General features: G+C 48.8%; 1 protein-coding gene across 4 annotated transcripts in view; it reads left to right on the plus strand.

Moving 5' to 3' along the window:
- The window catches only part of ptk7b (protein tyrosine kinase 7b), a 54,079-nt gene extending 44,313 nt beyond the window's left edge, over positions 1–9,766 (plus strand). For all 4 annotated transcript variants that reach the window (XM_023963079.2, XM_078931569.1, XM_078931568.1 and 1 more), the window contains 15 exons: positions 1,194–1,341; positions 1,759–1,889; positions 2,757–3,023; positions 3,668–3,940; positions 4,219–4,338; positions 4,412–4,561; positions 4,648–4,795; positions 5,748–5,875; positions 6,025–6,225; positions 6,450–6,611; positions 6,689–6,921; positions 7,009–7,089; positions 8,014–8,165; positions 8,252–8,430; positions 8,500–9,766. In XM_023963079.2, the coding sequence (XP_023818847.1) occupies positions 1,194–1,341; positions 1,759–1,889; positions 2,757–3,023; positions 3,668–3,940; positions 4,219–4,338; positions 4,412–4,561; positions 4,648–4,795; positions 5,748–5,875; positions 6,025–6,225; positions 6,450–6,611; positions 6,689–6,921; positions 7,009–7,089; positions 8,014–8,165; positions 8,252–8,430; positions 8,500–8,660 (2,534 nt within the window). In that variant the 3' untranslated portion in view covers positions 8,661–9,766. The remainder of the gene's footprint in view (positions 1–1,193; positions 1,342–1,758; positions 1,890–2,756; positions 3,024–3,667; positions 3,941–4,218; positions 4,339–4,411; positions 4,562–4,647; positions 4,796–5,747; positions 5,876–6,024; positions 6,226–6,449; positions 6,612–6,688; positions 6,922–7,008; positions 7,090–8,013; positions 8,166–8,251; positions 8,431–8,499) is intronic.
- The last annotated feature ends 1,718 nt before the right edge of the window (positions 9,767–11,484 follow it).

Raw genomic sequence — 11,484 nt, forward strand, 5'->3', positions numbered from 1 at the left:
CCGCACTCCGCCGGTCCACTTCGCTAGTTAAGTGCGGGAGCGGACTACTTCTTTTCTATTTTGTTTGTTACTTTTTTTGTTAAAGTCACTTCCCTCAGTTTATACTGGATCATCGCGGATTAGTCATTAGTTGGGAAATAAAATGAAAAAAGCAAAATAACGAATAGCAGTTATATAAGAACGAAAAATGTAAAAATCCCCCCCCCCCCCCCCCCCCCCCCCCCCCCCCCCCGACGATGTCATCGTCCATCCCGATGGTTGACGGCAAACATCGTCAACGGCCAATTTAGGGGACATCGCCCAACCCTACCGGGGAGGGAGGGGGCTGTCAGGTTTCCTGCTTTCAAGCCCGGTCATTGTCACGCCCCCAATAGTCATTTACTCCATTGTGATTGGTTGGTTTGTCAGCTCCGCACACGACAATGGAAAGATGTCATTCACAAACTGGCAGGACGCATTAAAATTAAACTTTAATTTCAAGGTGGGGGCCACAAATAGCCCGCGGGCCGCAAGTTTGAGACCCCTGCTGTACACTCTGGCACTGGTACACCAGCCGCAGGTCGGAAGAACGAATCAATGGTTCGCTTGCTCATAGCTCAGACGCACGCATATATCAGGTTGTGATGATATTTGTCTCCGTTTCCTTCCCACAGATGTTTACGAGCACTCGATTATCTCTAGGCCCCGCCCCCTACACGCATTTTAGCCACTTACGCGAGTGTGTGCTCTCGTCTCATGAGTATGTGTGCGGGTTTGTGTGTGTGTTTGCGTGCGTGTGCGCTCGCGTCTCATTGATTATTTCATTGATCATTGACTTGCCGCTTCCACGTTTAATGTATAAAAATATGGAGGGTGGGGGAGGCAAATTTACTGGTCGCACATGTGCGACTAGATGTAAAATTCAGTCACACACTCTCAAATTTTGGTCGCAAAATACGACCAATTGCTCGCAGTCTGGAGCCCTGTATTTATAAGTGATCCTCAGATTAGAGAGTCTCCTCCGTTCATGATTCTATGATCTGAGAGAAAAATAGACTTCAACCTTTAAGCTGCAGGATCTTCTCAGTAAGATCTTCAAGGTGGGGGGCGCATTGATCTGGCTGTCTGCAGATCTGAAGGCGCCCCCCCCCCTGACCAGGTGGTGGTCAACGGCGTGCAGATCTAACCTGCTGATGTCCGTGCGTCTCCTGCAGATGAGAGCTTCCCGCGGCCGGTGGTCACTCCTGAAGACCAGGTGGTGATGAAGAACGAGGAGGCGGTTTTCCACTGCCAGTTCACCGCCGAGCCCCCTCCCACGCTGGAGTGGTTCCACGAAAACGACCCGCTGTCCAACAAGTCCCGGTACGGCCATTCCCATCATGCACCCTAACTCTATACCTAACTTTTGTCCCACCACATCTGCCGCATCACCTGCATCTCATCCAAATATAGTCGGAATACAGAATTCTATGCATCACTTCAAACTTCCTCTGCCGTTCATATTACAAGTGTACCTAAAAATGATGTTTGTGCAGCATCTGTTGTGCATTTCTGAAACAGTTACTGTGTTTTTGTGAAACACAGCGTGCGCATTTGTGAGAAACACTTACTGTGCATCTGTGAAACACAACATGTGTGTTTGTGAAACAGGTTGTGTGCATTTCTGATTATTGAGACTGAATTAACTCCATAAATTTCCACTCAAAGGTGAAAGAATTGGTCTGGTGGTTCACCTGGATTCACCTGGATGTGAATAGCATATTTTCTTCCTTTCTGCAGCATCTTCCTGTTGTCCAATGGCAGCCTGCTCATCACGCAGGTCAAACCCAGGAACACGGGAACCTACCGATGTGTCGGCCGGGGCCTCAGAGGATCCCACGTGGCCCTGGAGGCCTCCCTGCTGATCGCTGGTACCCACACCGACACCGGGCTCGTTTCCTGTTGCTTCCACTGCAAGCCAAGACTCGCTATTAATAATCCGATTGTCATATCGGCATCCGGCCCAGCAGAACTGAGCTGCACCGGATTCTGCTTCCAACTAATTCTGCTACCTCAGATGGGCCAGCTGTCCGAGAAGAGGTGTCCCCAAACGTCTAGAAAACATTCAAACCGCTGCGTCTGCAGGAAGAAAAGTCACCAAATTACAAGTCAAACCGGTTTCATTGTTGGAAGAAGACATGAAAGCATTCTGAGCAGCTTCTTCAGACTTAAGCCGGTTATTTCATGTCATTAACCAGCTCCAGCATGCAGCTCCATTATTCTCCATAAGCGCGTTTTAATGCCCTGAACGCTGGTTTCCCATAAACGGTTCCTTTGCCCCCCAAAGGCTTTGGATTAATGAGGTACGACTGTAGCTGCAGTTTTAACTCACTGAACCGCAGCTCTGTTTAAATGTCTTAATTCACTTAATCTGCTGGTAATCCCTGCAGGCATGATGGGGGATTGTGTGACAGCAGAATTCCATATTCAGGAACCAGTTTAAAGAACTCCACCTTCGTTCATGTTTGATGCGTCTCCGTGATCGGCTGTTTTGCGGGCCGTGGCGGTGGAAGGTCCTGTGGGCTCCAATCCTGCTCCGCTTTCTTTGCAGGAGTTTGATATGACCCGCCTCACGATGGTTCCGGTTTATTCCCAGCGGTCTGGGATTTGACTACGGTGCTCTTTGTTCTCCGATAACCTGCTGCTCCGGCCCGAGGGCCCAGTAAATCTGTCGACGGGTCCAACCTGAGGCTCCGCCCTGCAGCCTGAAGTGTGTTCCTCTGTCCTCCGCTCTACAGAAATAGAAGACATGGAGCCCGAGAAGTCGCTCGTCTTCCAAGCCAACACCCAGCAGCGAGTGGCGTGTCGGCCCCCCCGAGGCAAACCCAGCCCCGACGTGTGGTGGGAGAGGGGCGGCCAGCGCGTGCCCGCAGAAGGCCGGGTGTTCCAGGAGGGCCTGGACCTGGTCTTCAACCCGACGGCGGAGGGAGACTCTGGCGTTTACACCTGCGTGGCGGAGAACAAGGCGGGACGCAGAACGCAGGAGGCCACCCTCACCGTGGCCAGTAAGTCACTCGCATACGGGAGGGGAGAAGGGTCAAAAAACCGTAGACGTTAACACGATCATTCATTTCCTTTCATGTCATAAAACTGAAAAGCTTTAAGGGTCAAGTCTGTGATAATTATCTGGTAATAGAAATATCGTGCTTCCTCACTTTATTGCAGCTACAATTTTGCATCCATTTTTCTTTACTGCGTGGCGTTCTGCGTCCTGATTGGCTGTAGACTATTGTCTGTGCCGTGTCTCCTGTACAGAAGGCCTTCATTTTGTCAAATCCGCATAAGTCTTCTATCCCGATCAGATATTTGTTTTCATTCTATAATCCTGAAATCATTATTTTGTGAAGGTTTGAATTTGGAGAGTTTAAAACCTGAGGAGTTTCACAGCCTTAGAAAATCCATAATCCTACTTTGTGGATTTCACCTTTCGCTGATTATCTTTAGAACGTAACTCCGGGGATAAACGGAGGAACGCTCCAAACATCCAGAGCTACCGCCAAGATAGTCAAGTGCTCTAGAAGTCCACGCCGTTTACCATTTCCATGTTTGCCCTGCTGTACATCCGTTAGCACACTAGGAACTCCGGGAGTCTGTCACACACCAGGACTCATTACTGTGTGTGTGTGTGTGTGTGTGTGTGTGTGCACAGCTCGTCCAGAGTGGGTGACGAGACCTCAGGACAGCAACTTGGAGGAAGGTAAACCCGGTTACCTCCACTGTCTCGCTCGAGCCAACCCACCACCCGAGGTCACGTGGATGCGCAACAACGCCGTGGTCAAACCCGAGGACCCGCGCTTTGAGGTCTTCCCCAACGGCACCCTCAGGATCAATAACGTGGAGGTGTACGACGCCCACATGTACAGCTGTGAAGCCAGGACCGCCGGCGTCAGCCTGTCCGCCCACGCTCGTGTCGCCGTGCTCGGTGAGGCGGGGGGGATCAGTGACGTCTAGACTTTATTGATCTTCTGTTAGAGGTTTTGAGAAGAATTGTGGGTAATTTCTGCTGAAGGGAGGTGTAGCAGCAGCTGCTCCTGAGGGCCTGTGTTCCTGCAGGAAGGTGTGAAGCGTGACTCATGCTTCTGCTTTAGAGCCGGGTGGTCATGAGGCGTTCCTGTCCGTGGCGCTGACAGATGACCTGACCCGCCTCTGATCTCAGGCTGCATGTTTCTGTGAACCACATGTCGTATGTCTGCTCTGTAGAGAAGCTGAAATTCACGCCGACCCCCCAGCCGTCCCAGTGCCTGGAGCTGGATAAGGAGATCACCATCCAGTGCTCAGCTACAGGCATGGAACCGCCCACAATCCGCTGGACCAAAGCAGGTACGACGGCGAATGAGGAGTTTGAATCTGTCCTCGTCCGCTTTGATGAAACGTCCCCGTCTGTGTCCTGCAGATGGAGGAGAGCTGCTGCCTCACGTGGAGCAGAAGGACGGCCAGCTCCACTTCAGCAAAGTCACCCGCAGCGACGCCGGGAACTACACCTGCATCGCCTCCAACAGCCTGCAGGGGGAGATCAGAGCCCTGGTGACTCTCATCGTAGCTGGTAAGCTCCTCCCACTTCTGGCTTCAGAGGCTGAAAGCGAAAACCACCCTCTGGACTTTGGCTGATGGGACGATTTGCATCTGCAGTGTACATCCGGTTCAAGTTGGAGCCGGAAAACACCACCGTGTACCAGGGCCACACGGCCGTCCTGCACTGCCAGGCCACCGGAGACCCCGAGCCCCGCATCCACTGGATGCTGAAGGAAGCCATGCTGGACATGAAAAAGAACAAGAGGTGAACGGAGCTCCAAGGGGAAGCCCGTCCACAACGGCTGTGCATCTGCCTGCAAACCTGCTGTTTCAAACCCCCAACAAATGTGTTTTTGTAGTTGTAACTTGTCTAATGTTGTGCATTTTCTGGATTTCTTTTTAACAAACATCTTAGATTAACAACATCCAGCAGCCGTTGCCTCTTTGATTTGGCAAAAACAAAAGTATGACCTCCGTTTAGTTGACCTGACCTCCTGAACACGTCCAAGCGGGTCTGTGGAAAATAATGAAGAGGTTTGGCGGGAAACCGGTGCTGGACGAGCCTGAAGGATCCACCTTAAGTCTGTGTTTTTTAGGTTCAAATTTCCACAACAGAAATCTTGATTCTAAACGGAGCTTCTGAGAATAAATCTGAATCACAAACGTGAACTCTTTGGGTGAAAAAAGTGATTACACCATCGTTAAAAACCACTTTCAGACGCCACCGCAGCTTCAAATGCCCCTAAAGTTGGAGCAATGGGGAGGAGCCAGAGGGGTAGGGAAGCCATTAACATTACTCCTCATCTGAGAAATCAAACATAGAAACGGTGCAGATTCAGGGAAACGTCTTATCTCTTTATGCCACATTGAAAGCAGTGTGTTCATGAGGAGCTGTTTCGCCTGGAATCAAAGAAAAACTTCCACCTGCTGCTTCTACTTGACCAAAACACCAGAAGGTGGAAGATTTCTCCAGGAAAATCTAACTAAAACATGTTTCTCAAGTGGAGTAAAACGTTTATGTGATGTTTACTGATAAAGGAAATGTTTTAGAAACTCCAGCGGGTCAAAGACGGATGAGGCGAAACAAAGAATCCATGAAAGATTGTTAGAAATCACAGCTAAAGACGTCTTTTGGGACAAATTCAACCCTTTTTAACCCTTCCAAACCTCTTTTCCTGAGTTTCTGACAGCAGCACTTCTTCCTCTCCGTCTTCCAGGTTCCAGAAGATGCCCAACGGCTCCTTGGTGATCTTTGATGTCACCACAGACGATACGGGCAGGTACACCTGTGTGGCTGGGAACAGCTGCAGCATCAAATTCCTCGTGGCTCAGCTGTATGTAGTCGGTAAGTCCGGCTTTTCAGAGGTTTGAGTGTAACTCCTGTGGATCAAAGGACAGCGGCTGGAGGCATCTGATGTTCCTACGTTTAACTGCTTAAAAGGCTCCTTTGAACGTTTTGTTTTGACCGATCCGTCGGATTTCTTTGCCCAACAGAGAAGCCGACACACGCCTACGACGTCGATGAAGACCGGGCTCCGTACAAGATGATTCAAACCATCGGCCTGTCTGTGGGGGCGGCCGTGGCCTACATCATCGTGGTGCTGGGACTGATGTTCTACTGCAAGAAGAGGCGGAACGCCAAGAGGCTGCAGAAGGGCCCGGAGGGCGAGGAGCCCGAGATGGAGTGTCTGAACGGTAGGAACCTGCATCCTCTGTATCCTGACAAAGCGGTCGAAGCTCCTGAAACTGTTGCGTGGTGTTTGCTGCCACCCTGTGTTCACTGCGGGCATTGCACACAGCAGTAGATTTTGATGGAGGTCATTTCAGTTGAACGTTGAATTAAAGGACCGGTGGCTTTAAACAAACCGGTTTTGTTTGTAATAATTGGGCAGAGTTGAGGTTAAGGTGTGTTTTACCAGGCGGTGCTGTTCAGCAAAACGGCCACACCACCGCCGAGATCCAGGAGGAAGTGGCGCTCGCCAACATGGGAACCAGCGCGACGACTGAGAAACGCCACAGCCACGTCAACAGCGACAAACTTCATTTTCCTCGGGCAAACCTCCAAACCATCACCACATTAGGTAACCATGACAACCCCCCCCTCCCTCAGCCTCTGTCCTCCTGGGATCTCTGATCTGAGGCGGGAACGTCTGCTCAGGTAAAGGCGAGTTCGGCGAGGTGCTGCTGGCCAAAGCCAAAAGCATCGAGGAGGGCGAGGAGGAGACGGTGGTGCTGGTGAAGAGTCTGCAGACCAGAGACGAGCAGCTGCAGCAAGACTTCCGCCGCGAGGCGGAGATGTTCTCCAAGCTGAGCCACGCCAACGTGGTCCGCCTGCTGGGCCTGTGCAGGGAAGCAGAGCCGCACTACATGGTCCTGGAGTACTACGACCGGGTACGCGCACATCCGTGTGTTGACACGCTAAAAACAGTTCAGACGCGTTTCTCCTCATCACATGTTTGCCGGCTCTTTCCCTCACAGGGAGATCTGAAACAATATCTGAGGATCTCCAAAAGTAAAGACGACAAAGTGAAGTCTCAGCCTCTGAGCACCAAAACCAAAGTGAGTCTGACCTCAGGAACGAATAAAAAATCACCCACGTTTCAATTCCTCCCATATCCTCCAGCATCATTAAGAAGCAGCTGGGGAAAAAAACATGTTGGTTTTACAAGCTTGTAGATTTTTAGCAGCGTGCAGAAGTGGCGTTCCTCTGTTGCTCGCAGTTTTCTGTTCCTGAAATATTGGGAAAATTGGATAGCAAGGAGCATGAACAGATTAGGAATGTGGGTGTGGTTAAAGAAAACTCCTCTGTTGCCAAGGAAATCCCAAAGTGTACTTTTACTATTCTGGAGATAAAACCAACCGAACAGCTGCCAGTTTGAAAAATGTTTTATTTTTTAATGAATTCTTCATGCGCAGCTCTGACCAGCGTGGTTAGAACAGCATTAGCTACCATAACTATGCCGATGACACACACACACACACACATATATATAACACAGAGCTTCAATCTATTCATCTGAAAAGCACCAACCAGGCCAGAAACATTCAAGGATTAAAGATCTGATGTCTAAGCGGGAAAAAACAACTTCCTGCGTTCCTCTTTAGTGGGCGTGACCTCTGTGACGGTGGTTTTATCCCCAAAAAAAAAGCATCAACCGATTCAGAACTTGAACGCTGGGGTTATCACAGGGACCAAAAATGTAGAACCGCATCGGTCCAGTTCTGAGGTCTTTCTTTGAACGGTTTAGCACCAAAACACATGGGTGACCTCTTGACCCCGTATGAACCAGCCAGACCCATCCGCTCATCGGGATCTGGTCTTTTGTCAGTTTGTCCTGTTCTCAGCTGCATATGATTAGTTTATATTCAAAGGTTTACATCCTGTTACCTGAAGATTTCTTTAAATCATCTGATGTTTCTCTGAAATGTTTCTGTTCTGACGTTCGGATGATCTCCCTACAAAAGCTTTGCCTTTCTGTCCAGATGTCTCTCTGTGCTCAAGTGGCTCGCGGCATGGAGCACCTGTCCAACCATCGCTTCGTCCACAAAGACCTCGCCGCCCGAAACTGTCTGATCAACAGCCAGAGGCGGGTCAAGGTGTCCTCGCTCAGCCTCAGCAAGGACGTCTACAACAGGTCTGCTGGGGGGAAAAAGGCGCCAAACGCAGGAGGGCGGGAACTTTGAGGAGTAAGGTTCTCCTTTTCTTTGCATGTGTGCACAGCGAGTACTATCACTACCGACAGTCGTGGATCCCGCTGCGCTGGCTGCCGTCAGAGTCCGTCTTCGAGGACGACCTGTCCACCAAGTCGGACGTGTGGGCCTTTGGCGTGCTGATGTGGGAGGTGTTCAGTCACGGGGAAATGCCGTACTCCAAACTCGACGACGAGGAGGTTCTGGAAGGTGAGAAAAGCCGCCGGCTGTCAGAACGACCGTCCCGCTTTTTTTCTGAACCTCTTTTCGGTGCTGCAGGTCTGAAGGCGGGGAAGCTGAAGCTGCCCCCCCCAGAGGGATGCCCCTCCAAAATCTACAAGCTTATGGCGCGCTGCTGGGCGCTCGGCCCCAAGGAGCGGCCGTCCTTCACCGACATCGTCCACGTGCTGGGGGAGCTGCCGTCTGACAGCAAGGTCTGAGCAGAACCCCCCCCCTCGCGGCTGGGACACAAATGCTGGATTATGAACCGACCCGGGAGGTGGGTTGAAGAGAAAAACGACTTTATGACTCGATCCGGAGCGCGGATCAGACTCTTGATGTCAGTTAGTGTGAACGTCCCTCTGAGCTGCGCCGGAGCTCCGCCTTAAATGCAACCCCCCCCCTCCCCCCGGTGATCTGCAGCCCCTCCTGGACACAACCGCAGTGCCTCCGCCCCCCCTCCACCCCTGACCCTGTGAGGATGGACGGATGCTTCCGTTAAACCCTCCAAACTTTCAAAGTGTGTGTCTGTGTGTTTGGGGAGTGAATCACGTCTGCATGAAGGTTTGTCGTCTGTCGCTTCGCTGATCCACAACAATCCACGAGCAGAAGATCCCGTTTTATAGCCAAGGACCACAAACGGATGAGATTGTGCCAGTGTGAACTTTTCTATGTTTTTCTAATGTGGCTTTTCTATTTTGGAGGCGCTTTCTCGCCTCTGTTGACGTGCAAACACCACCATGCGGACGCCACGGCGATTCCGCCTGTCGCCAGATTTCACCCCGCGACTCAAGGGTCCAAACGAAACTCCGAGGTCCAAAAATGTGTGGCTACCACGTGGCCCGGCCCGGCACGGCCCGGCCCGGCCAAGTGTTTCTGATGCAGAAGCGGTGCACTAACTTCAGGTCACGCTCCTTCTGCTTCCCGCTGTGCAGACGGAGACGCAGGCGCCTGCTTATTTATGATGACGGTCCTGTTTCTGCAGACGGACTGTGAGCTCCTTCTCTGTTCATTCCACAGTCTGAAGGCGCCGACAACAGAAGCCAACAAATGCGGGTCACCAGAACTCCTTTAAGTGCCTGGAAAATGAAGGATTATCTTAACCAGTCCCCCCCTTTTTTTTGGGATATCTAATCAAATGCAAGTCCTTTTTTATCAACTTGTTTTTTATATATATATATGTGGATTTTAGTGTATTGTTTTTAAATGAATGCTAGGAACTCACTCCTAGACTTTGTTTTAATACGCTTCAGCAAAGGTTCACAATAATCCGATATATTCCAGACTATACAAGCTGCTGTCAATAAAGGTTCGTTGTTTTCACTCAGGTTGGTTCTCGTCTCGTTTCTCTATTGACGATATTGTCATTTTCTAATGCTCTTTTTTCTTTTCTTCAGAAAATAACAAATATTTGCTCCAACGATTTTAACAGCTGAAAAAACATTTCTTTCTGTATTATTTAAAATCTTTTGCTGTCTAAATATGAGCAGAAATGGAGTCAAAGTGCTCTTCCTGCACGCTCCAGCTCGTGGCAGAGTCGACGGCCTCTGCTCGCAGCTGCGTGGTTAAAAATAACGAGTGATGTCATGTTGGCGACACTTCTGTTCACACTCTGACACTTGAAGAGTTCTAGAAGACATAAAAAAGTATCGGGGATGTAAACAGAACATGGAAATGTGGTTCTGAGGATTCGAGTCAGAACCACAAGAGGTGGCCGTGCAGTAACCTAAACAGCCACTAGGGGGAGGTGTTTTTATGTAGAAATGGATTTAGTTTAAAAAAGAACATGGTCTCAAAAATCAGTGTTTAAGTGTTCTAACATTTCATAATTAGGTTTAATATTCATTGTTATCAAAGCTTGTGGAATTTCATAAATATTTGCCAGATAAGTTTTCAGTCATTCTTGATTATTTCTAAATCCATCCATCGTTGAGGGAAACTAGTAGCTCTTGGGCCCGTTTTGATCTTGTTTTTAAACTTTTTAAACCTATTTTTAAAAAGAAAGTTCTTTATGCTCATGTTTAAACTAATGTAGTTTCCTGTTGACTTCCATGACAAGTTTAACCTGACATATATACATATATGCACACCGTGATGATGACGATGGATTTATCCTTTAATTTCTTAGTTTGAGCTCAGATTTGTCTTTTTTTTTTTTTGATGGAACATAACTTTACTTTTTCTAAATTCCATTTTTGAAATCTTTGAAGTTCTGCTCATCATCTTCTGCCCTATTTTCAAAGTCTTCCTAGTGGCCTTTTAAAAGTGATGATGCCGTTTTTAGCCTAAAACAAATCTGTGTCGTCTTCCACCGAGGCTGTTAATGTGGAGCCACCCCGCCCCCTTTCCCATCACTGTTCTGAAAGCCTAGACCAGCTTGTGACCACCCAGCATATTTATGAATCCTTTTCAAACAGCATCTTTTCTTCTGCTCCTGATTCACAGCGATTTGAACAAAGAAATGAAATGTCAATTAGAAAAAAGCCACATTTTTTTGGGGGGGGGGGGGGGGGTTCTTTAGGTTGGGTGGTGTTGGGCTGTAGCTGCTCCAGATTTGGCTGATTTAATAAAGTTTTTTTTTTTTTTTTTTTTAACAGGAACCTTTAGAATAAGAGGAATATGGTTTTGGACCAGTTTTGACCTTGAAGCTCTTTTCCATCCGTGACCTTTAGACTCAGTTTGGTGACCTCAGCTCATTGGTCCAGCCGTCATAATAAAGGTAGACCAACAGGTGAGTTTGAGGCCCGAGCAGACTGAAATAAATCACCACGCGCTTTTTGTTGTACTTTTTGTTTTTCACGTTATTTTATTGTTGGCTTGTAATGTTTTTTTTTCTACATTTGTGTTGATGGGGACAAATGTTTGAATTACAAACTGCGTAACAAAAAACTCAAATAATCTGTAACGGAAAACTTTGTGTTTTTGTTGCGCTTTTCGGCGACATGAGCGTTGACTGTGACGTTGACATCACTGCAACCATTTTGGTATTTATTCAAATGAGCTTCTATTATCGTCCAATCACTGCTTTAGTCAGATAATCTTCAA

This window comes from Oryzias latipes, chromosome 15 (assembly GCF_053564925.1).
Source record: "Oryzias latipes strain Hd-rR chromosome 15, Olatipes_Hd-rR_3.1".
Taxonomy (NCBI): Eukaryota; Metazoa; Chordata; class Actinopteri; order Beloniformes; family Adrianichthyidae; genus Oryzias; species Oryzias latipes.